General features: G+C 43.3%; 1 protein-coding gene across 2 annotated transcripts in view; it reads right to left on the reverse strand.

The window, feature by feature from the left end:
• Positions 1 to 26,982, reverse strand: part of DOCK2 (dedicator of cytokinesis 2) — a 413,468-nt gene that overhangs the window by 92,406 nt on the left and 294,080 nt on the right. For both annotated transcript variants that reach the window (XM_042947072.1, XM_042947066.1), the window contains exon 28: positions 2,030 to 2,128. In XM_042947072.1, coding sequence (XP_042803006.1) covers positions 2,030 to 2,128 — 99 coding nt within the window. The remainder of the gene's footprint in view (positions 1 to 2,029; positions 2,129 to 26,982) is intronic.

Raw genomic sequence — 26,982 nt, forward strand, 5'->3', positions numbered from 1 at the left:
TGTGTCTCCCTCTCTCTGACCCTCCCCCATTCATGCTCTGTCTCTCTCTGTCTCAAAAATAAATAAACGTTAAAAAAATTAAAAAAAAATAAAATAGATAAAAGTAGAAGAGCTGTGGGGTGTGTGTGTGTGTGTGTGTGTGTGTGTGTGTGTTTATGGTAGAAGATAGTGAAGATGGGAGGAATATAATTTGAAAATCACTGCTTTAAGCTAAATTGCAAAATTCTGGAAATGACATCTGTTCCTCTTCAGCAATCTTTGCTTCTAGGGAAAATTACCTCAGTACTTTAAGTCCCAGTTTCCACATCAGCAGAATGGGGATAACATCTAAGTCAAAGAGTTACTATGAATATTAAGTGCACACTGTCTAAAGGATGCTCAGCATAGAGCCTGGACCATTGTAAGAGCTCATTAAGTGCTCGATGATGACAATGCTGAGAATTATTCATCCTTGATATCACTTGGGGGAGTGTGGGTATCATCACAGGCTCATTCCCTTCTTATGGCAACAAAGCCTCTGGCTCATAGATGTAAATCCTAGCTTCTGAGTGAGAAGCTGTAGCACGCTGTCAGGGTTAGGACAGAAGTTCAAATCCTACTCTGCCACATACTTCCTATGTGGCCTTGAACAAGCAGATTGTAGACTTGTAAAATGTGACTACTAATCCCTATGTTATACTGTTGTGAAGATTATACAAGAAAGCATATATGTTCAACAAATAAGAATTCCCTTTCCTACGCTCTTCCCACCATTCTTTCCATTGAGGATCAAACATTAGGATCCTAATCTCTCTATTTCCATGTCACATGGCATAGAGAAATTGGGGAGAAATCCTGGGATATTTGGCTCTCCTTTTGTTTTCTTTTGTGTATATCCAGAAATAGGTTCCGTTTCTTCCCAATACTGCACCCAGTGAGGAGACTATCTCTCTGCTGAATGGCTGAAAGAGTAGGACATTGGCTTTCTAATAATTCCCTTTATATGGGCCACTCTCTGAGATTGGTTCAATTCTAGAATCCTTGGTTACTCTAAGGAAAGTTGAAAGTGAGCCCCAGCAGCAGAATTCCTGACTGGCAGCAGTAAGGAGACAATGACAAAGGTGATTATGTTGAGGGCAAAGGGACTGCTACACCCTGGGACAGCCTGGGCTGGCCTTTATGTTGATAAGTCATGTGCTACAGAGCTATGAGCCTATAGGCTACAGTCCTGTGCAGACAGTTCTGTAACAAATGAGTCCTGAGAGGCTAGAAGAGTAAGGGCGTTCAGAGGCCAACTTCCTCCATGCATTTGTGATCATAATATAGAAATAGCTACCTTTTACTGGTAACTTAATATGTGAGGACTTCTGTGCTCTCATTAACCCTTCCCCACACTATGACATAAATAACATCATCCGCACTTTTCAGATGGGGAAACTGAGGCTTAAGAGAGGTTAATTTGTCCATGGGCACATAGCTCTCCATGACAAATCCTGGATGCAAATCCAAGACTGTGTGACTAACACTCATGCTTGTAAGCCCCCAAATGTCCATAATTCATCAATAAACATTTGTTGCGGCATATTTAGACTGGACATTCAGGTTTCACCTCTGACAGGGACTGAAGACATCTTTCAGAAGTGGTATATACAAGCCTAAATGGAAATTAGAACTAGGAAATCACATGAATGTGTTTGTAACTTAGACACACACATGCAGAAGGTCCACTGGGACATCTTCTTACTCTAAACTCTTTTTTTCTATTTTTTTTTAACGTTTATTTATTTTTGAGACAGAGACAGAGCATGAACGGGGGAGGGTCAGAGAGAGGGAGACACAGAATCTGAAACAGGCTCCAGGCTCTGAGCTGTCAGCACAGAGCCCGACGCGGGGCTCGAACTCACAGACTGCGAGATCATGACCTGAGCCGAAGTCGGCCGCTTAACCGACTGAGCCACCCAGGCGCCCTTCTTACTTTAAACTCTTAAGAGCCAACAGTGTGGCATGTCTCCCCTACACTGCCCCCCACCCCAGCATCCTGTAGACTCACCACAAGTTCAGAGCTGGTCTGGAAGGTCTCAATATAGAAAGAATAGTGCTGGTCACCCATCTGGTTTAAGATGGCTGTCATACATGCCACAAAGTGACTCTGTAAGAAATAAAGAAAACTGCCATGAAATAGTGAAGAGAGAACCATGAGATTCATCTTTTTCATTTCCTTGACTTCAGACTGGAAAACACCGAACCATCTCAGGCAAGTATAAAAAGTCCCCCAAGGGGATCAGCAAGTGAAACTTGCCTATGAAGAAATGTCTCCTTATGGTTCATTTATGGGCTCGTTCTTCCAAAAAGCATTTATTGAACACCTATTATGTGACTGGGACTGTAGTGGGAGCTCAGATACAGAAGATAGGGCCTGACCTATCACTTCTACAGCTGTTTGTACTTTGGGAAAAGACCACTGAGTTGGTGTCAGGAGATCTAGTCTCTATCAAGATCCTGAAGACAGTTTGATTTTCTGATAAATAATTTTAATATCTAAGCCCCAATTGTTTCATCTGTAAAGCAAGACAATAATCCATCCATTTCAACCCCCACATATGTATCAAAAAGATCAAATGACTCCTATAATGCTTTGAATTCACTTATTTTCTCTATAGAGGGGTCAGTTGTTAAACCATCATGACTCAGTCAGTGAGAAGCCAGTAGCTACCAGTAACCAGCACTTGTTAAGGGCTTTGGAGGATAAAAGAAATGAGAAGAGGTGGTTCTTGCTCTTCGGGAGTTCATGATCTAGTTGGGAAAGGAAGGTTAACATCCATGAGGGAAAAAGTACAAGACCTTTAATCTGCCAAGCAGACCAAGTGTCAGAGGGATTCAGACAAGAGAGAAATCAATGCAAGGACTTGGAGAAGAGGTGGGTCTGGAAGGATCCATGGGATCAGAGGAGCAAGAACCACATTCTTTCATGCACCATACCCCTTTCTGCTTTACCCTTCCAAATTTTATGACTCTGTATCAGGGTGTATTTTCTGTTTAGGCTAGTATGTGCAAGCAGCATTTAGGAACATCTACTCTGGAAACCTTGTAAAGGGAGTACCAACCACAAATCCACCAGGAGAGAGGAGCCACTCAAGGTTGTCTCCTGCAAGATTCCAATGGGACTGCCATCTTAGTCAAAGGAAGTCCCACTAGGTTTGGTCAAGGGCAGGCTTATGGAAGAGGGCCTGCTCAATGTGATGTAGGTCTTTCCAGGGAACCTTACTGCTAAAAGGTGTCAGACAAATGGCATACCAGAGTGGTGGGCCTGGAAATAGTATGTGTGAACCAAGAAAATGGGCTTGGTATCACAAACTGCTATCTTTGTTTAGAAAGACACACACACACACACACACAATACATATCCTTATACATTACAGCTTTATAGTTTATAGTAGTGGAGGAACAGCCTCAATGTCCCAAGAAACTCCTCTGTGTTCCTCCACAGGAAGTCCTTTGGATAACTGAATGTCCTCAAGATCACATTCCTAAAAGTAACTCCCAGAGATCAGGAATCTCATTTGCTTCTAGGTTTTTTCCAATTAGGATGTTAGGAATAACATGCTTTCCCAATCAGCAAGACCCACTGTAGAGTTTGTGGGGCTCAGAACAAAATGAAAATGAACAGTCCTTATTAAAAATTATTCAGAATTTCAAGACAGCCCCAGTGCCCATTCTGGGCACCAGGCAAGGTCATACACCTGTGAAGCCAGCCCTGCCCGCCAGTGACCACCACCACACTCACACACCATAAATGTTTAGAAAACATGCAAAGCTGGCAGAGAGTGCAAAGCTGGGACTCTTGGGAGCAACAGTGAGGACACTATGTTTATGGGGACCCAGAGCCTCTACACTGGAGTGAGCTGTCTTGGCCATCCAGGAAGGCAAATCCTCTTCTGCTCAGGCCCCCAGGGGGTGGTGGTGAGTTTGTGAAATTATCAGTCCTTTTCAAACGAGACAGAACGCCACCATCTCTGTTAACTTAAGCAGGACCCACTTAAACCAAGAAAGAAGATTTATAATTGTGTATCCCGCTGGACAGGCTGGATCCCAGGAAGGAGAAATCAGAGAGTTTGAGAGGTGTGTGTGTGTGCACGTGCATGAGCGTGTGTGTGCGCGCACACACGCATGTGTTTCCTCTACTCCCTCCATCTCATCTCTCCTCTCCTCAAAGATTTCAGCCTATGACCACTAGAGGTCTTTTCTTTTCACATGGTAGCTGCCGAGCAGTTTGTTCGGCTTTTTATTTATTCCTACGTGAGCAGACCCACTACACTTCTTGCATATAAACAGTGAAAATTACAACATAAAGGACTCATTATTCCTTCTTTTGGAGTAATTCTGCTGCTGGCCAAAGCCTGGCTCATTTTGCAAGGAAAGGGAGGACATCTCTGCAGGTAATTCTACTGCTTCAAGGTAAGAGATTTGGGCAGGTTTTATTTTTTATGATCCATGATCCTCTAAGAGAAAATGCTATCGCCTCTTGGACAATAGTTTACTTTTAAAGCTTTGGCTTAAATGAGTCCTGGGATCGTGAGCTTGTGTGTGTGTGTGTGTGTGTGTGTGTGTGTGTGTGTGTGTATGTGTGTGTGTGTGTGTGGTTGTGTGTGGTAGAAAATCTACCATTGTCAGAACTGCAGGCTGCCCCAAATGCATAGATACGGAATGCTTGTTATTTCCAATGGCTTGATTTGAATTTGAAGTGGGGGAGAAAAGCAAAAAAACAAACCTCAGAGCTCAAGTTGCTTGGAATTACCTTGAAAAGGCTGCATTTTCTTAAGCCTTGTTTAGAGAAACTTCCATGCTTCATTTTAAAAGAAAATAAAAGGGGAAGGGGTTCTACTCCCCATCGAGAGAGAGTAACCATTTTACGAAAGGATCCACTATTTTTTTTATAAGGACTTGCTCAGTGTGTTACAGTCCACCAATCAATCAAAATTACTTTTACCGGCTTGTTCATTTCTTCCTTCTAACTACCACATAGAAAAACCCAGCTCAGTGCCTTACAGTACGATATGTAGTGCAATGTGACTGAAGTTTGGACAAGTTACCTGCATTTGGCTGTTAATGAAAAATGACAGTGTTTTCCATCCAACTAGAAGCACCCCTTTTTTCCTACTATGATGTCTAGCCCACTTTAGTACCAAATCTGTCAGAAATCACACCAATGTGACCGACTGATTAGTGAAATGGCATGAGATGCCAGCAGCAGGTTTGCATTCAGAACAGGTTCCCCTCTGTCATTTAAATTAAAAAACAAATAACAAAGCAAAACAAACAAACAAAAAAAAACAAAAACAAAAAAAAAAGGAAGAAAGAAAGAAAGAAAGAAAGAAACCAAACGCTCTGTCACATAATGATAGAATGATGGGATAATATTATGCCTCTCTGACGTTTATCCCTTTTTCAGTAATATCCTTAACATGGCAATCCACCTCTTAGCTTCCTGTCCCCTTCCCTTTTTATGAGTTTGAGACCTTACTTCTAATCCACCATGTTTTAAATGTTTAGAAAGAGAGAGGAATGGGGTGGGGGTGTGATTCGCTAGCAACTCAGATACTCCTAACATTGACATTGCTCAAACTTTATAGTGTAGGAGCCAAATCTCCCAGTCCTGTTGGCAACATGGAAAAGCCCGAGTACTGCATGGGGGACGGCAGGGTGGAGGGATGCCCTGCCGTCCAAGCTAGGGAGAATCCCCCTCTTCCCATCCCTGGCAGAAATGGTATAGGTGACATATATTTACTACCAAGGCATGAGGCAGCCACTCATCCATAGCCAAGCAGCATGCCAGGTGCCTAGATGGGAAATTGCTTCTTAAAACAGAATACCAGGGGGACCTGCATCTTAATTCCCAGAGAGAAATTGTATCTGAGACACTGGCACAAATCAGGCAGAGTCACCTCGGCTCCGTTCGGGGCGGTTGAAAACGTAGCTAATGAATCACAGCATGGAGAGACACGGTTTGAAACTAGGTCAAACGTGTAAAAATAAGTGCAATCATCGCAGGCACTTGGCTGATGAGGGGCTACTTAACGCCTTGAGTGGCAGGGTTTATTTGCCACATAGAACCCTCTTCAGCGATCCGCGACAATCAATCCTCTTAATTAATTCAGCCCATCAGTGTGGAGAGAAGTCTTGCACACCTGGGAGAGAGCTGAAGCTCCAAAGGGAAACAGCCAGGGTCTCTTCACTGTGTGATGGCAAGAGAGGAAAAGAGAAACCCGGTATCGTGTGATTAATATTAATTAGCTGGGATACTAGATGACTGGGATCAGGATAGTAGCCCTCCCCAAATCATTTGGCTCCTTTGCATAGAAAAATCATCATTGTCGTCATCATCATCAGCAGCAGCAGCAACATATTGATAAGGCCGATAGCTGGGTGAACATCAGTTAACTCAAACATATCTATTTAACCACCTCTAACGCAAACACACCTACACACACATACACACAACAGTCAAGCCCCCTGCAGTGCTGAGTGGACCTGGAAGAGGCTATCAGTTTGCCCTGCCTTGAAAAACAAACAAAACAGGGGGAGAGGGGCATGGTTGCTGTGGATGCGTCCCCCACTCACCTGAGATTGTGGGAGGGATGAGCTCACAGAGGGAGAGAAGCAGCTAACTTTGGGAGCTTGCTACCTAAATGCCAACATTACTACGCGATACCAGCTGGTGACACGTTGCTATAGTAACTTCAAATAATGTGCAGGGCCAAAATAAAATAAAATATAGAAAGCGCCAAGGAGAGGAGATGAAGGAAAGTTTTCATACCAAGGGAGGCTCATAGGGAGATGAAAAGTTCTATTTATCAGGACATTTATTTCCTTTGGAGGCTAAGAGTGGCCAAATGTCATTCTCAGGTTGCTTCTCCATTCACCCCCACATCTGCCATGTGGTTATGTAACAGATTTTATTCCTGGGTGGAATTGGCACTGTCTGTGTGGTGGATCCAGGACCGGAAGTGGGAGGCTGTTGTGTTAGGAGAAACAGGGACTCTAAAACCGCTTCATCTTAGAGCTTTGTAGGCTACTCAGACTTACAGTTTGTAGCGATTTGGGGGGAATCTAGTATATTGTTCTGTCTTAGCAACCATCAAGTCTAGGCACTGTGCTAGGTGTGAAGGTGCAGCAGTGAGCGGGATGGATAAGGCTGTGCTCCAAAGAGTTTACACCTGGTTCTGCCAGGATGTAGAGCATCAGAGGGCCTAGGAGCCAGCCTACCTGAATTCAAATCTCAGCTCTATCTCTTACTAGTTGTGTGGCCTTGGGCAGGGTCTTGTGCCTCAGTGTCCTCATCTGTAAAAGGGGATAAAAATATTCCTTACTTCATACAGTTCTGGTGAGAATTAAATCAAAAGGCACTTGGAACATAGAAAGCCCTCGATAATTATCAGCTATTATTATTATTCTCATTGTTGCTGACTGTGGTCTAGGGAAACTATGCAGATTAGCCAACTGAAATTCCTGACCTGGAAGAAGGATATGATGAGATCACTTACCCATGACTGTCTGTGGACACATCAAGTGTTCCCAATAACAGCTCAGTGCCCTTTGACTCCGAACATGCCTTTGGTTAAAAACATGCCCAAAGTCCAGCTGTCAAGTATATTGAACATGTGCCTCTTGGACCAGATATGTTGGGAGGTTTCTTTTATTTGGGGACAATTGCAAGAAGGTAGGAAGAGTCACAATAGCACCCAAATTGTTCAAAAGCATGAAATAGAACGGTCTTCATCAAGAACGTATCCCCCCAGCTGTTTGGCTTTAGGATATCCCTGTCTCTGTGTGCAGTGACATTCTTTGGTTACCCAGGGATCCTGCTGTGTGATAGAGTAAATCAAGTTACCTTCTTTCAGGGGAAGCTTCTTGATGGGCACAGACCCCAGGGTTTCATGTGGCCAGCTCCACGTCAAAGGCACAACATCACAGGAAAACAGAAAAGTGCACTTGGATGCCATATACTCTGGATATGCCCTGACACATTATATCTGTACAAGATGACAACTAGTGTAGAGTTATCTGTGTGCACCTCTGCCTGGTGCTGTGGGCATTAATGATGTCTCAACTACTCAGCATTGCCAGGGCCAGAACTGCAGGTGTCTCCTCAGAGAGCTAGCATCACTCACAAGGAGCAGGAAGGGAGGGGTAGACAAGGCTGCTTTAAATCAAGGTTGGAAAAGAAAACTGAACTGGTAACATACTCTTTCTTTGAGACGAACACATTCTGATCCTGGTGGACCTGTGCCTATGGCTCTGTGATGTGGGTCACTTTAAACCATCCAAAGGATATAGTGGGATCCCAAGGGGGAGGTGGATGGCAAGCAAATTCCATTCATTCATTCCTTGTGCTCAGGACTCTACATTCATCATGTCACTGATTCATTTCAACAAACTCATGAGGTCAACTTTATACCCATTTTATAGATCAGGAAAGTAAGATGTATGGAGGTCAAGCAGCTTGCCTAGATAGACATTTAGTATATGATGGGACAGGGATTAAAATCTGAATCTTTCTGACTCCAAAACCTGTATCTTTTCATAAATCCACTGTGTCTCCCATGTCAGCATTGTCAGCTCACCTGGGGAGAGATTTTTGTCCATTTATTCATTGCTGTATCACCAGTCTAAAATTGAACTTGCACTTAGTGTGGGTTCAATAAATATGTGTTAGATGAGAGACTGAATTTATTATAGTATTCCTCATCTCTAAAAGAATGTTATAGGGACCACCCTGCACACACAAACTCTGAAAAGTTAGGGTCATGTGTAGACCACCTTTGCCTTGGGAGAGGCCAGAAATTAAAGAATTTTTGTTCTGCTTTTGAGTGTACTCCATCTTAAGTTATATTTGATCAAGCTACAGTGAGATCGTTCTTTCACACATTCCTTAATTCAACAAATATTTCTTGAGCACCTACTATGTTTCAGGCTTGGTTCTAGCCGCAGGGGATACAACCAGAAATGAGAGTAACAAGATTTGTTCTTAATGAACTCTTATTCCCATTGGATAGAGGGCCAGGGATGGAGAAACACAGTAGAATGAATGAATAACCAAGTAACATTATTTTAGGCAGTGATATCTGGTACTAAGGAAATATTACCCAGCGATGAAATGGGGATGGAGTGAGAAGGAAACTATTTTCAACAGGGGAGACAAAGGCAGCCTCTTAGAGAGCTGGCATTTGAATGGAGATCTGAATGATGAGAGTCAGTCATGCAAAAATCTGGCAGAACAGCATTTCCGGGCAATTGAATAGCAGATGCAAAGGCCCTGAGGTGGATGTGCTTGGAGTCCTGGAGGATCCCAAAGAAGGCCAGCATAGCTGGAAGGTATGAAATGAGGGAAGACACTATATAAGATGAGGTCAGAGAGACAGGCAGAGGCCAGATCCTATGGGCCCTTGGGGGTCAGAGGCAAGCATATGGATTTTCCTCCAAAGTGCAAAAGAAGGCCATTGATTCGAGTTTTAAAAAGCTCACTCTTGCTGCTGTGTGTTTCAAGAACCCCTCTTTAAAGAGATGGCTCCCATGTCTTACCACATAAGCCCATCTCCAAGACACTGTACTGGACTTATTCCCACGGTCATGGGTCTGTGAAAAGTGCAAGTTGTTTTCACTGTTGACTCTTCCTTATTCCTGGTAGTGTGACCTCTTTTCGGCAAATGCTTCTCACTAAATTATTATTTTATAGCACACTCTGTCCCTCTTTGTGCAGGCAAGAGAGTGGACTCTAGTTTTATGCGGATCCCATCTATCTTCAAGCTTAGTGGGCTCATCTCCCTTTTATTTGGAGCTGAATGAAGGGGAGCCTGCTCCAGGGGCTCCCAGTCTCTGATTAAAGCCATTCCCATCTGTGGGACCTGAGAAACCTGCTTGCTGGGAAGGAACACCCGCCCAGTTTTTAATTGAACAGAAGATGATTTTTTTTAATGTTTCTAATAACATTTGTGGAGGTGTGGGTGAAGTTCACAAATGTGATTGCAAGAAGAATAGTTTCAGAAGCAAGGATTTATTCTCGGCACATATACCAGTGATGGGCCTCCAAATCTTTGCACTGAATGCCTCAAGAAAGGCTGTGCAAAAAGACTGTTTGGAGTCCTGGACAATACAGTATTGTCCTCAGCTCACTTCTCCCTGGGAAAAATCAAAGCCCTGAGTATCACCAGGATGTGGGCTCTGGATAAGTATCCTAAGCAGCCCCTCACCTTCTTCTACAAACGTGTGCATCAAGGTTATGTATGACACCAAGATCAACCTCCAATAGAAAAAAGATTCACAAAAGGATACTATGTTTCAGGCAGGAGGCATTGTGGGGTAAAGGACAATAACTACTTTTTAAAGGGCTAAGCCTGTATCAGGCACTTTTTATAGGACTTTTTATATGGTTGTGGCAAGAGAAGAAAAGAACTGGAAGAAGGAGAAGCTATTAGTAGTCAGACATTTATGAGTCAGACACTAGGCTAAAAAGTATAGTGATGGTCACAACCACCATCAGTTATTGAGCACTCGCCATGGGCCAAGTGGTATATATGCATTAATCCTCCCAGTATCCAGGTGATCTTGATAAAACCACATGTACTTTACAGATGAGAAAACCGAGAAGCAGAGAGGTGACATGACTTAGCTAGATCAGCCTGACCCCACAATGCTTTTGTTTTTCTTAGAAAAAAGAGAAAGACATTACCATTTTGTAGACATGATATGATCTTAGTGACAGGAAAATTAAGCAAATCCTTAAAGTACACGAAGAAAGGAAAAGGGCACAACATTTTACCTCACTGTGCTTCCTGCCTAAATAGACTTGAATATTAAGAACATTCAATATTCCATTCAATTCAATAAACTTCTCAAATACTAAGAAATATTCTAGATATTTCCTATGCCTATATAGAGATGGAAGGATGGGTAGATGGGTGGATGGATGGATGGAGGGATGGACGGATGGAGGTAGCTTGGCATATGGGTAGACACAAAGCCACATAGACAGAACTAGCTCTCTTCATGACTGTGCCCTGTGGTTTATGAGTCTCCCATGATTTTAGGCTCAAATGAGGATAAACACTCGATCTTCTGCAGTGCTTAGGGCATTGAAGGCCAAGAAGGGTTCAGAGTGGAACATCAGTGCCATGTACTTGGAAATATATCTGGTTTCCCATAGAAGCAGTTTTCCTAGAAGGCACTAGACAGGGAATCCTAAGTCTGGGAGCAAACGCCGGTTCTCTTCAACATGCTCTGGAACTTTGGACAAGATACTTGATCTCTCTGGCCTCAGTTCTCTCATCCCTGAAAAAGGGACCAGTGCTACCAACAGCACTGTTGTGAGGAGTAAGTAGAAGGCAGGTGCAGGGGTCCCGTGTAGAGCCTGGCACACCAGAAGCATTCAGAAAACCTTCTTGCAATGCTCAGCTTCAGCCCCCTCTCTGGTTCACCAGAACAGTTTGCTGATCAGCTGAGGAAGTGTGGAGTTAGCTTTTGGTTGACTCGTGGAGGATGATTTAAACCTCCCTGTGGACCTGGAGAACTGCATTGCGGATGATGATTTATACAATCTCTCCCTGCCCTTTGTTTCCCTTTACAAAGTCTCCACGTTTAAATGAGAGGAGGGGCAGGCAGACAAATGTGTTCCCAGACAACCAGGCAGCGAGGCAAGAAGGTTTTCAGAAGGGATGATTATTTTGTGGATAAAAGGATTGCTTAGTTTACCCCTTGTGTTTACTTCACAAGGAGTGAAGAAGAGTAAAAAAGATCTCTCACATTGCATTTTAAACTTCAAGCCCAGCTTTCCAACCAGGACTCTCCCTGTGCCTCTCCAACCTCCCCCAGGTAGGTCAAGTTGTCCCTGCTGCAAGTGGCCTGCTAGTCCCAGCAGAATCCGGTACTCAGGTCTGAGTATGATAATAACGGTTGGGTGTGTGTGCAGGTGGCCTCTTTGCAATACCTGCCTTGACTGCTTAACTTTACAGGGCTCAACCAAAGCAATGACACACTGATGGTTTAATTATTAATCCACATTAGGGCAGGATTTTCTCCTTTCCCAGCTAATCCTCCACTCCTTATTCCCAATTAATCAATCGGTTAACAAATATTTACTCAGCACCTATTATCTGTAAGGAGCTGTATCAGGTACCTATGACACTCTTAAGATCTCAGAGTACTAGGGAAGATTATCCCTGTCTAGGTAGCTAGCTAGCTATCATTTATCTATCTGTCTATCAATATAGTGGTTTTCAACTAGGGCAATCTGTCATAATTGGAGGAGAGGGGAGGTTGCTAGTGACGTCTATTGCATAAAGGCTAGGAATGCTGTTAAACACCCTACAATATACAGGCCAGCCCCAACAACAAAGAATGATCCAGCTCAAAATGCCACCAGTGCTGAAGTTGAGAAACTCTGATCTGAAGAGAGATATATGTTATGAAGCCAGATGACAGGTGCAAAATGAATGCTATAAGTAAAGCTTTCTCTAGGTTTTTAAGAAGTGGAAATGACCTTTGTGGGTAGGGATGTTTAGGGAAAATTTCACAGAGTATGTGGGGCTTGAGGAACTACATGATTGAAAGGGATTAAGCTAAAAATGGGAAAGGACATCTTAGATCTATAATAGAAAATACATTTCATTTTATAATTTGATTAATTTGATTGATCGGGAGTAACTGCCTAAAAGAGCTGTGTGGGGAATGATTCTAAGGCCAAGTCCTAGCTCAGCAGGAAAGAGTGTTGATTGATTAGTGATGTCTGCTATAGGCAAGGGAGGGGGAGGGATAGTGGAGATGCTGCGAAATTGCTGTCCCACTTTTGTATGTGGAACAGGATGAGGAAAGACGCAGAGGTGGAAATGAGCAAAGTGTTTTGGTATAGCAGAAGTTCACAGAGGGAGATCACGAGAGAGACTAGGAGGGACAGACTGGAAGGGCCTTGAATGCCAGGCTGAGAGCTTTGAACCTCAATCTGCAGGTAATGGGACGCCACATAGGCACCTGCCTACTGGGTTGCCTTCAGGACAGCTCTGCTGACAAGGTCTTGAGAATGAAAGACAGCTGCCCAAAGTCCTTGCTCTTCACTTCTATAAAGAGAGTACTATTTCATCTGTTAACAGTAAAAACTGGCAGAATCATCATGCTTGGGCTTTTATGAAGCTGATTCCAATGATGAAAAAAAATCCTATGAAGCTGAACTCAGAGATAACTGTTTGAAAAGCTGACTCCAAGGGTTCACATTAATGAGCTCCCGTAAAGCCCTTTTGGATAGAGCATTCCTTCTGATGTCGTATGTGCAAAAAAAAAAAAAAAAAAAAAAAAAAAAAAAAGCCTCAAGGAGGAGGGGGAAGAATGGTGGCAGAATGGTGGAAGACCATTTCTGGGGCTCTTCTGCCACTGACCTTCTGGTAAGGACACTACACTGCCCACTGATGTTGTGCTTCCCGTCAGCCCCCAGTTACCCGACCCACTGGCTCCATAGGCTGTTTCCTCTCTGCCCTGGGAATGATACCTCATTGATTTATTGGTTTGCGATTTTCCAAATGACATCATACTCCATTTTTTTCATTCTTTCCTTTTGCTCACCTCCCTCCTCTTAAATTCCCATTTGTCCCACTTCTACTTCTCTGTCCTTTGGAATGGTAACAACACCTTCCAATTACTCCTCTGCAGTCCGCATTAGCTGCCTGCTGACTCCTTCTCCCTGTCATCGTTAATAAAGGTGACACTGCAGCTTGGCGTGAGTGCAGGTCCGCCTCCCACCTGCCCCACCCTCCCCTCTCTTGGACCAGAAGACTCCCTAACCACAGAGCCCCTGCCTTTGACGCTTTCTTCCTGTACCCAGCTCCCTTCCCTGTGTTCTAATCCGCACTCAATTAAAGAAAGATCAAGTGACACAATAAAAATGCCATCCAGAGAGCTGGCCTGGTAATGCCCAGATATCAGATCAACTTACTACAACCCCGTATCTACTAATTCTATCTAGAAAAAAAAAAAAGATGTCATAGTTGTCTGGACAGATTTGTTTTTGAAAACCCCTGCTGACTCTTTTGCCCCGGCAGACCTGGAGAAATCCTAGCAAAAGTCTAATCAAAGTTAAAGCTTAGAATTGGAAAGATGATAGGGAGGGTGCTCCTTGGGAGTCTGTGCAAGCCAGTGTCCTTGCAGCACAAGGGGAAAGCTATGGACCAGGGAGATTAGGTGGCTTCCCCATGGTCACACAGCTGCTGTCAGTGGTAGAGTGGGTGCTAGAATGCAGCTGTTCTGACCACAGTGTTAAATCGACTATACCATTCTCTACCAAGTCTAAATGCTGGCCCCTGGCCTCCAAGATCCCCGCAAACAAAATGACTGTTATTTTCCTATCTCAGCCAAGGGGTTGCCCTGATACCTAGAATAAATGGACCTCCACTAATAATGAAGGCTGATGTTTGATGTGCATATGCTTTATCTCCCTCACCACGTAGGTTTCCAGATTTGGGGAAGAACAAGCCATTGAGCACTAATTTCATCTTTCAAAAAAAATTGAATGGGCGCCTCTATTACCACTATTCATTCCCACTTTGATTGATTATGTTCTGTGCCCAGCATCCAAATCTGGTTAAGAACATCAAATTAAAAACCAAACGATTGATCACTGAAGTCACTCTGCGTAATGAAAATGGTCTGAATGTGCCTCAGGGCAGGAACAGGGTGGGATGTGGGAGGCTTTGCTTACAACACTTTGCTCTGAGATCCTCAAACTGGCAGTGCACAGGACTCACACAGTGCACAGAAATGCTTTGGTTGGCATGGTGTTGTTGTTGTTGTTGTTTTTAACATTTGACTTGTGTGTCAACTATATTCAAAAAAAAAACTAAAAAATAAAACATTTGAATTTTTGTCAACATTTAAAAGACAGAAACTATTCCATAAAGTTTTGAATTTTCAGCTTCTCTTGGACACTTACTTGGAAGATCCAGAGATAGCAGTCTGCGTTCCCATATGGCAGCACTGGGAGCTACCTCCAGAAGTGGACAGGGCCTATGGAGGTTGGATATGCACTTGCCAGGCATCCCAGGCCTGGCCTTATTCTTGGGTGACATACTTGTTTTAGCACTGAAGTCCTCTGTCCCAGGAAACCCCTCAGCCCCTGGAAAACCAGGATAACTGGTCACTCTACCTAGTTCTTCTTTTACATACTTGCCTGGTCCCTGTGGGCATGTGCACATATGGCATTTTCCCCATGGCCTCTTCCCCATGGCTCCCTTCAAGCCCACATGGTTCCCCTAAATGACATTCAAGGCTGCCCAGCATCTGAATCCTGCTTCTCCTCACTTCCCCAACCTACCTGCCATCTATTCCAAACTTCTCTTCATTCTCTTGGCATCTGCATAAGCTAAGGATGCCTTCTTTTACACAATTCATTTTTCAAGACCCATGCAAGTGACATTCCCTCCTCCAGGAAGTCTTCTATGATTCCACCTGATGCTCTTCTGCCCCAGACAGACCTAGGTACACCCTCCCTCTGCTACAATCATTCTTTCTCCTTCTGTTGTATGCATCACCATTAACACAGCATCAAGTGAGTAGACTGTGGTGGTGGTCATCCTAAAGACACAGAGGGAGTCAGAATTTTGATAAAGTTTAAAAAAAAAGTAAAAATTGTAAAACTTAATTAGAAGTCCGGTATCTCTGTGAGTTTTGTATGATTCACCAAAATGAAAACTGAACACCATCCCATAGGAACCTGTCCCTACCCCATGACAATATTTAGCATTCCACAGTCTAAGAACATCTGGGTCTCCTGAACACTGACATCCAACTCTCCTTCTACTTATAACATGGAATATTAATTACATGCCCTCCTGTGTTCTCTGCTAGCCCTGGAGGTACTCAAGGTCAGGGACCTTCTTCCATATCCTGTATCTTCAATGCCTGGCTCATGGAAAGTGCTCAGTAAAAGGTTTTCCAAGTGAGTGAATGAGTGAGTGAACCTCCATCAAAGGGTCCAGGGGGACTGTCTCATTTGCTATGATTTTAAAGAAAAAAGGTTCTTCTTAACTGTCCCAGTGCCCACAGGATCTCTGTTTCTTAGCTGGCTTCCCTGAATCATATTACGAGCTAGAACAATCAATCTATGATTAGGGTCAAGCCATCATTCTTTTGGACATTTATCATGAGATCATAAGATTACAAAGTGTTGGTAGCTTTAGGGTCTTTTCTTATAAATAAAGAGAATTCCAGAAGTCCAACTTCCTACTGGACATTTCCCCTGGGACACCCCATTGGCAGCTCATCATAAACATGTCAACATCATCCTTCCCTCTCAGGCCTCTCTCCCTCCTCACTATGTTTTCCTTCTTAGAATCACCCTCAGCTTAAGACAACAGCCTAGCCATAGACTTTGATTCTGATCACGCTCCTTCTCTCTCCCTTTCCTCTCTCTCTTCTCTCTCTCTCTCTCTCTCTCTCTCTTCTATAAATCACCTAGGCCTGGGGATTTAGAAATTTATCTTGAATGTGTTTGTTCTTTGCCCTCACTCTCACTGCCCTGATTGAAGTTACCATCATTGCCACCTGGCTTACTGCAACGACCTCCTAAGTGGACCCTGCCTCCAGCCCTGCCCCTTCTCATCTCCATATTGCAGGCAGAGTGTGGTCTTACTAAACTGGAAATGAGACTGACTCTCACTCCTGCTTAAAATCTTCCCTGGATCCCACTGACTCAGGGTAAAAATCCAAACTTCTTAGCACAGGATGCAATTCTCTGCATGATCTGGTCCCTTTCCAACTTGATTTCTTCCACTCTTCCTACCTGCTCCTTTAAACTCTACCATCAGGCAACACAGAATTGCTGTCCAACTCACTTATCCAGGTCATAGTCCTCTCACCTCTGACAGCCTGACACATGGTGTTTCCAGCCTCAACACATCACCTTTAAACAATTTGCCTCATCACCTCTATTGAGCTTCAGGTTTCATATTTGAGATCACTTCCTCCACTAAGTGTTCTGGGAGTCTCTCCACCCCATGCTGAGTTGGGGGTCCTTCTCTGAGTTCTCATGCCCCCAGAATCATCACTTTGGTGGCACTGATCACAGTTTTCAGGACCCCTAACCTTATCTGTCTATCTTTGTATATAGGACTGTGAGGGCAGACACTGGATTAGTATCCTACTTTCTTATATTTTCATCTACAATATAGTTCCTGGCACATAGTAGGTACTCAACAAATATTTGCTCAATGAATGGCCAAATGGCCTCAGATGGAAGAATAAATGGGGCACAGGTACCTAAAGGGCGTGTGCTAATTTGGGTCTGCTTTGAGGAGACACACAGATTGTTACAGGGCTCTCTTCTAATCAAATAGTTTCCTCAAGGGAATTAGAATAAAGTCTGGTCTGTCATGGAAAGTAACTTCCTCACTGTGTAATGGCTTAAGCCTGAGTGGGAAGGGCAATGGATTTTGGAATCCTGGACATTCTTTCCAGCCTCATATCCCATGGACACAGTAGGAAACAACACTAGGCCCAGAATTAGCAGACCTGGATCTCGGCTCCAGTCCTGCCACTTGATTCCTGTGTGCCCCAGGGAGGTTGCTTGCTCTCTCTGTCTTCACCTATAAAACAAGGGTGTGGAACCAGCTCCTTTGACTCTGAATGTGGTCACTTGTGGTTATCCATAGCTGAATTTGCATCCTGATTCCCAAATTCCTAGCTGTGTAGGCCTCTGTAAGTAATGCTGACTTTGTGGGGCTGTTATATAGATTAAATATGATTACATTCATAAGGGGATAATGCAGTAGTGCTTACAGAATATTCAATAAATGGTTACAATTAAGAGTATAGGCATATCACATGGTTAATTTTTTAAGGGTTATAGGATAAAGCTACACAGAAATAGCTAAGATTTAAACTCTTCAACTCTGAGTCATGTCAACCCCCTCCCCAAAAAAAGATTGATTGTACATATTTGCAGCCCTCTGTATCTTTAAAACAAAGCATCCAATAAAACTGACATTATGTCACAATTAAGACAATAAATGTTAATTGTACTGAATCAAGCCACTAATTTTGCTCCTACCAGAATGGAATTATATATTTCATTTTGGAATTTTAAAGCCCTTACAACTTCAAAGCATCATCTGTCGCATGCTATCATTTCAAGATTGGCAGGATATTGTTGTAAAGGAAAACTTCCCTGCCCTTGTGATGTCAGATGATGTTCCCCAGGGCATCCACCCCCTTCCCTCAGGTCTCATTTAGTGTCCAAGGTTCCAGCTGGTGGCACAGCATGAAGATGCCTTTCCAATGAATACCCTGTGTTCCTGGAATCCTTCTCTGGTCCAGGACCCATGTGGATTATCACTTTCACAGCTGGTTAGAACAAGGAGAGGCCTGAATTCTATCTAGTCCTAACTTTGCCATCAAGGAGTTGGGTAATCTTGGGTGAGTATCTTAACCTGTAGAGGCCCCATCTGGAAAACAGTAAAGAGGCTTATGGCTTCAAATTCCGAAGGTGTATTATTGGTATGTGAAATTAGAGAGATTGCAGAAGTAGGTCCCTTGCTTTCTCATTCCTTGGATGAGGCTGGGCCGGTAAGTTGTGGTTACCAAACTTTGCTACACATTAGAATTACCTGGTAACCCAATTCCCCAGGCATCAGGACTTTTAACGCTCCCTGGGTAATTTCTGATGTGCAGCAAACTTGGAGAACCTCTGGTCCTAGGGAGTCAATATAGCTCAATAAAAAATGAGGCAGGCTTCCCTGACTCCAGACTGGCCACTGGTCATAAATAAGCTACTCGATCCCTACAAGCCTACTCTTCCTTACTTCTGAACTCATAAGGTTTTTGCAATCAATAAGTGAGATAATGCAAAGGCACCTAGTGCTACTCAAAGCATGGTTCATTGACCAGCAGCACCAGGGTCACCGGGGAACTCATTGGAAATGAAGAATCTCAGGACCCCATCCAGACTTGATGAATCAGAATCTGATTCTCAAAAAATTCCCATGTAGGTAGCTCTCAAATATTGAAGTTTGAGAAACACTGCTCTAATACTCAGTTCAATAAAATGTACCTTGTGTAACTTTCTCATCAGCCCTCTGCTTTCATTCATTAGCCATTCATCAACACTTGCACAGCACGTGTGAGGCCAGATGCTGGGCCCCTAGCATAGTGACTGGCTCATAGCAGGGCTGCAAGAGATGTTTGGCCATTTCATGAATGGATACAAAAGGGAATTGGACCTGCTTCCTACTCTCCAGGAAGCTCATGGTCCATGAGGAAAATCAAGACATGAACTCGCGTATCTGGAACAGAGCAATAGTTACGAATGATGAAGGCTCCCCTTTATTTGTATACTTGCCACATGGCAGATATAATGCTAAGCAATTTAGGTACACGATCTCTTTGAATTCTCACAACAATCTTAAGGATAAATACCATTATCACCTGCCTTTTGCAAATGAGGGAACTTTGGCACAGAGGAGAAAAGTAGCTTGTCCAGAGCTACACCGGATGAGGAGGTGGCACTGACAAGGTTTGAAGTCAGCGCAGCCCCAGCCTGTTCACTCTGCAGCACTGCCACTGTGAGATGAAGCACCAGAGACAATTTCTGGCTTAATAACTTTGACTACAGCCTGTTCAAGGGCAGCCCCATCCCCAGGTGCTGTGGGATACGCAGCAGGAAGCCCTGCAGGCAGAGATGCTGCCAGGTTTCTATCTCAGCAGAAGAGCCGGCCAGAGGGCCAAGAGTTCCTGCAGGCTGCTTGTCGGACACAGTCCACCACATCTAGCTGTCCCTCTCCCTTGGCCTCTCTATGCTGCTTGGATATTTTACTTGCAAATACATTTGGCAGTTAATGTCAGCCTCTCAATGACAAGTCCAAGGAACAGAAAGAAAACTCCTTATCAGAGCTTGGGTATAAAAGCAAAGAAACTTTCTGAAAATCACATGATGAGTTGCAGGGTCTCAAAGCAGGGGTCCTGAGCTCTAGGCTCATGAGAAGTTGTGAAAAAGGACAGGTCTGTGATCACCAGGGATAAAGGGTATAACGTAATTCCTCTGGGTCTTCCTCACCAAATAGAGTTCCCAAGAATCTGCGTCTAAATCAGGTTTGGCATAGTAATTAATTGAAATATTTATTTGTGCTTCAACCTTCCCATAATTTCCCTTCCCTCTCCCTCCCTTCTCCCTGCCATTTCCATAAGGGTGTCCAGGGATTTTGCTCCCTCTCTTTGGAGGGGCATTCTCAGTATGAACCGGCAGCATCAGTTTCACCTGGAACCTTGTTCGAAACACACATTCTCAGGTCCCACCCCAGACCTGCCGAATCAGAACCTCAAGAGCAGGCCCAGTGATCTCTGTTTAACAGGCCCACTAAGGGGCTCTGATGGGTCTAACATTCAAGAACCACTTGGGGCGCCTGGGTGGCTCAGTCAGTTAAGCATCTGACTTTGGCTAAGGTCATGATCTCATGGTTTGTGAGTTCGAGCCCTGTGTCAGGCTCTGTGCTGACAGCTGAGCCTGGAGCCTGCTTCAGATTCTGTCTCCCTCTCTCTCTATCCCTCTCTGACCTCCTGACCTGTCTCTCTGTCTCTAAAAAATAAATACATGTAAAAAAATAACATTAAAAATTTTTTAAAAAAAGAACCACTGCCTTGGACAGTTTTGAGGGCAAAGCAGCCTCAGTGAGCAACTGAGGCCAGTAAGAAGGAAGGGGGACACAAGATACAAAGAGGAACAAGAAGACAGAAACTGAGGGGGGAAACAAAAGGATGAAAAGAGATTCCTAAGACTAGCAGGGGTGGTGGTGGGTTGAGATTCTAAGTACCAAAGATCAGTAACTCCTGCATGCCTGAGGGGACTGTGCCTCTAGGATGGCCCCAGCAGTACTGAAGTAGCAAACTTTCACCCTTAGGGATATGCACGATCCTTTAATGGCTAACTCAGCAGTGACTAGAGTGTACGTAAGACTAGAGGGATCTCCATGAGTGCTCAGCTGGGCATAAGACCCCAAGGACTTCTCTATGGCCCTCTGGGTAGGGAAGAGGAAGCTGAGATTGAGTCTGCGAATGCTGGCTGAGTCAGGCCAGGGCTGCTCCAGGTGAGATTTAATTTCATTTAGAGAAAGTCAAGGATTTATCATCTTGTATCTCACAACAGTTCATGGATGTAAATTTCTACCCACTACACCTGGGTGAGTTTCAAGAGGCACTTTGCCAAGAACATTCTTCGTCCTTCCCAAACTTTCTTTAGGCAAAGGCAACAGTGCCTTATGAACACAGAACACAGGGGTGGGGAGGTTTGATTCCCGGTACAGATTTCCCAGAGGCATCCAGTGGAAATCCAGGAACACAGACTGGGACCAGAGACAGCCCAAAGGACCACTTATGTCCTTCTCATTTCTAAGGAGGAGAAACAGCAGGTTCTCCAGACCATATCTGGCCAATGTCCCTCCCATTACTCGGCTTCTTCTTGGTGAATAGTTTTTCTCCAGACCCTCATTTTAACCATCAAAACATCAATTCTCACAATCTTGGGTTTAGTCCAGATACAGCTGAGAGGTTAACATCCTTCCACCTCCTAGCCTATGCCTGGCTGGGTGATGGTTGCAGAGCACCATCCAGGTGAGTACAGGTGCTAAAGCTTTCTCTCTTCTGGGCAATAAGAATTCTGCCTCACCTTGAGTCTGGCCTTAATGTCCTGTCTCCTCACTCTGACTTCTACTTTGATGTCCACCATCCACCATCTCAGCAGGTAGTGCTTTTCTTCTGCTTTCAACTCTTAACCTACTTCTTTCTCTCTCTAATGATGAAAAAAAAAAAACATTTCCTACCTTCAAGGGCAGTATTTTCTAATATGTCATCTTAAGCAATAGGCATTAAGTTCCTGGACGTCAAGGATCATGTCCTACATACATTTTGTATTGCACCCACTCCAGTGCCTGACACTTAGGTTTCTAGTGAATGTTTACAGAATGACTCTGTAGACACTACCTGTTTGATAACTCCAGGTGAACATTTTACAGGTATCCTAAACTCAAGATGTTCCATTTAAATTTTTGATTTTCACCTCTTCACTTAACTTCAAATCTAATCCTCTTTCTGATAGAGGTAATAGCACCTCTGTCCTCCCAGTTGCCTATATAGAAAGATTCAGGCATCTTTGAGACTTTAATTTCCTGGCCACATCTAACTGTTGACCAAGTCCTTTCCAGTTCTATGTACAAAATATGGCTGGACTTTCTCCATTTCTGTCTACCTCAGTTCAGTCCACCACCATATCTCCCTAGCACTATAGCAATAGCCTCCTAACTAGTATGTGATTCCAATCTTGCTTTCTCCCATCCAGGGAATAACCAGAGTTGATTTAAAAAAAAAATCTGAGTTTCATTGTTCATGTTTCTACTTGGCCACAATTAAACCTGAAGTCTTTCCTTTGGTTTCATCTCCCACTACTCTGTTCAGACACAGTGTCTTTCTCTAAGTTGGACAAGTTAGTTGGTTCTAATAGGTTTCTCATTTTATTCCTCTTACAAAAACTTTATATTTTTCCTTCTAAGCAATTGTCACAATTCTTAACTAGATATTTATTTATGCATTGACATGTTTAGTGCTTGTTTCCTTTCCTAGGTGGAGCTCCTCAAGGGCACGGACAATGTCTGCCTAGTTCACCAATGTCTTCCTAGCATCTAACACAGTGCCTGAATATAAGAGGTACATAATTAATATTTTTTAATGAACATGCTTAAATTCTAAACATTATGCTCAGCATGCTACGCTTATTCTTGCTCTGTTGTTAGAGTTGATTAGCTAGCAAAGGTGAGACATTCCCCTGATGTAAAGCGAGATTAGGCAATTCAATTTAATTCTGTTCAGTGCAGTTCAAGTCATTTCAATTACATTTAGTTCACTTTAATTTAATTCAACAAGTCTTGATAGGTACCAAGAAATATGACAGTTTTTATGCTAGGGTGTGGAGAAATCAGTGATAAAAAATTATCTACTTCCTGCCCTCAGGAGGTTCTCCATTTATAACCCCTCATGTTACAATGAATGACAATTGTAGGACATATGACTAAACTTACCTATGCTCATTAAATTGCAAATAGACAACTGGTTGACCTAAACTGGACCTCGTTGCCATAACTCACCAGTGTAATGTATTGGGGTGTCTGATGACAGTTACAGAGGTTTTAAATATTGCACAAGACCAGTGGAGGTGAATAATGAGATGGTGATGAAGAATGTTGAGTCCAATGACTCACCCTCCATTATTGGTCCTCTCCAGTGATAGGAATTCTCCAATCCATATTGAGATTCTATCCTAGAATCTCATGTCCCTTTCCAACTGATAATTTCTCCCTTTTATTCTGTTCCATCTTAAATATATGAGATCTTAGCCTACTCACTTTCCCTAAGACGTGAGGTGAATATGAGATAAAAACGTTAAGACATATTATTGATGTCCTAAAGTGAGATTATCTATTACAAGAAGCAGAAGCAGTGACTTTCAGGTATCACCACTGAGCATATGTAAATACCTAGAGATATGGCTCTGAGTCCTCTACCAGCTAAGGCAGAAGAAAAAGGAAAGATATCAATTTATACAGTTTTACCTTTCAGACATGGAAAAGCAAGAACAGCTTTCTGCAGAAATGACATGATTTTCTTCTCTGTAAATGTATACTGGCAGAAATTTATCATGAATCCTTATAAAAGGACTTAAACATCAAGTCAGAGGATCTCAGAACTGGAAGGACTCTTTAAGGCCAACACTCGCCTTCAAACATGATGCCCTCTGCAGCATCCCCAATAAAAGATCCAATGACCTCTGCTTTAATAACTTGAGAAAGAGAGAAATGCCCACATAATCAGGAATTCCCTTTTCCTGTAGATAGAATTGTTAGAAAGTTCTTTCTTATATTGGACTATAAATGTTTTCCTTGTGATAGCAAGACACTGAACTAATTCTGCTTCTGGAGAAGATTCCCCTAAAATATTCCGAGAAGTTTATGCTTCTCATACACACCCACTCCTGCTCACTGGAATATTCTGCAATGGCACCTAAATTTGCATATGTTGTCTCTGCCCTGTCCTTAGCTTAAATATTTTGGAAGTCAGTAATTTATTACTGGACTCTATTTGATCTCAATTCTGGGAACCTGTGTCATTCCTTACCAAACGTACCATGAGCTGGTCATGCTGATAAAACACAATCATTTGAGGGACACAAAGCATACTATATATTTTTTCTCTACTGTCTTAAGTATTTTTGGCAAAAGAGAGAAGTGTGAAAAGGTGAGAGCCCTTTACCCCGAGTCAATTATGAGGGTGACTGGGTGGCTGATAAATGATAGCCACTTCTGCATGAATAGCCTCTCTATTGCTAGGCATTGCTGGCACACCAGCTTTTTTTTCCTGGCCTTAGTACTTATTTAACAATCTTTCAGAGAACTCTGTGCCTAATATTGAATCTTAAAATGTGACATTGTTCATATAAAATGAATATTTAAACCACATGCTGAAAATTCATACCCCAAAAAAGGGAAAAAAATATCCCCTTTGTCCTCTCTTTTAATAATAAAAAGGAGTGGGGGTGCTGAATGGAACAGCCACACTGCATGTGTATAGAGAGCTATAAATTGAATGTGTACACCAGGATTTCAACAAGAACCTTCTACACTGTCAGCCCGGTTATTCGAAAGATGGGTTTTTTTGGACTTTCTGTTTGCCCTGCTCTTGCTTGCCCACCTCTGGGGCTTTTCATTGCCCTTAGAAATCCAAACTTAGATGGGGAAGGAAAGCAAAGATGGTGCCTAACAGTCTTAGAGCCTCCTCATTAACAACAGACAACAGGTGTGAGCTTGGTAGGTTCCTTTTCCAGCAAAGCAAAGCTTCTAGATCATCTGTGTGTCCCTTTCATCAGGATTCCTTCCCCATCATGAGGGCAGATAATCAAGTTCACTAAGAACTGTGCTTTATTCATGTATGTGCATGTGTGGATATCATATTTCCCATATGCACATCCGTTCACTCTGTTCGGGGAGAATATCCACCAGGTGAATTTTAAATGTGCCTGTGCTGTTTTAGTTTTCAAGAGCACAGTGCCTCGGTGCATAGTTGAGGTGAGCTGGCAGGGAGGGCCTCTCTGGCACCGTGCTCACTCAAGGTAGATTTTGCAGTAGAAACCGCCCCCTTCTGCTGATGAGCTCAGTGTGTCTTTGTAAGCAGGCCTGTTTAAGGAAATACTAAATACCCACAAGCTGGGGGGTGTTAAGGGGGTGAGGAGGAACAGCCGCAGTAACTGGAACTCAACCGACCCTAGAGCTAACAGGGCCATGAACAGATCAGGAACCTGGGAAGGTCAAAGCTCTTCACCCCACAAAACCAGGTCCATCTGGAAAATGACCCAGAACAATCTTGACAATGAATTGCATCCATTTAGCTATCTCTGAGAAAGACTTCATTTGTTCTCTTCTTTGCCAGAGTCTGGAAAATCCAGAAGGATTCCCAAGTGTTCCTGAGCCTTCCTAGTGCATTGCCTCTGCTGTTCCATTAGTAGAAATGAAGTTCTGATGTTTTCATTCACTGACTGTCCAGCAGTGGAAAGAGGTCCAGGTCCACCTGGGATCTTATACCTCTGAGTCTCAGTTTTCCCATCTATTCAGTGGGGACACTTACACTTATCCTCACAGGGCTGTGAAAAGGACAAAATAAACATTACATTGAAATAATAATAATACCTAACATTGCTTGAGTCCTTATTATACGTCAGGCAATGTGTTAAGTTTTTCTATCTCTTGTCTCATTTAACCCTCACAACAATCCCATGAGGTAGAAACTCTTGCTGTGCCCCCATGATATGGATGTAGAAACTGGGACTCAGAGCAGTTAAGTAACTGGCCAAAGGTCACACAGCCAAATAGTAATGATGGTGCCCATTTTCACTCATTCATTTATTCACCACCATTTATTGAATGCTTGCTACACGCCAGACACTGAGAAGCAAAACCCCACATAGGCCTTGCCCTCGTGGCTCTTATAGTCTTGTTACGGGAACACCCCAAGTGCAGATTAAATGGAGGTGGAATAGAATCCCAAATTCTGCTCAACTCAGTGGTCCCCAGATCAAACCCTCTGGGACAAGCCTTGCCTGGTGCTGATGATCAAAACATGCTTAGGGTGACAGTGCTGGTTCTATAGATCATCCAGGGACAGAAACCAGGCATATTGGCCAAGGCAGAAAGGTCTTGTGAGTTTCTTTGCGTGAAGCATTCCCAGAGTTATAGGTCTGAAAGAAACCGTGAGAATGAATTGAATCCATTTCTCTACCTCTGAGAAAGACTGCATTTGCTCTCTTCTTTGCCAGAGAGATTTAGCCAGGGAAACTCACTTTAAAAACCTGGCTAAACAGAGTCTGTGTTTACAAACAGGTGAGTTTAAGGGCATTCCAGTGCCTTTAAATAGTGAGCACTCCTGGTGCATTTTAAATGGGATTGATTCAATGCATTTTCTTAGCACACAGCTTTTCAGGAATGCAAAATACACCTGTGCCCAGCATCCTAAGGCTTCTAAAAGGTAGATGATGCTTTTCTCCTTGTTTGGTTACATGCTTACCTCTTAAGGCATTTGTATAGAAGTCCTTCTTTAAACCTAACTGGCATCCCACCTGAGATACTGAAGGTATCGGCCATACTCTTTCTAATACAACTGAAGAGAGGGGGACTTGAGGAAAGAGGGTGGATTGGGGCAGATCACAGCCTTGCGTTGAGGACTCCTGTGAGATCTGGGGCAGTCTATTGGGTTAATAACATCACTTGTGGTTGAACCATTTCCCTAATTCTGTTCTAGCTGTTCCCAGACATGCAGTCCGTTTCTGAAAACCTTTTTATTGGAGATACTTAATGCAGAATCTTTCATTTTTGCCATGAAACCTAGCACCTGTTCAACCAGGATGGATCATACAGGTCATCAAGCCATTCCCTTGCAGGACAG

This window comes from Panthera leo, chromosome A1, assembly GCF_018350215.1.
Source record: "Panthera leo isolate Ple1 chromosome A1, P.leo_Ple1_pat1.1, whole genome shotgun sequence".
NCBI lineage: Eukaryota > Metazoa > Chordata > Mammalia > Carnivora > Felidae > Panthera > Panthera leo.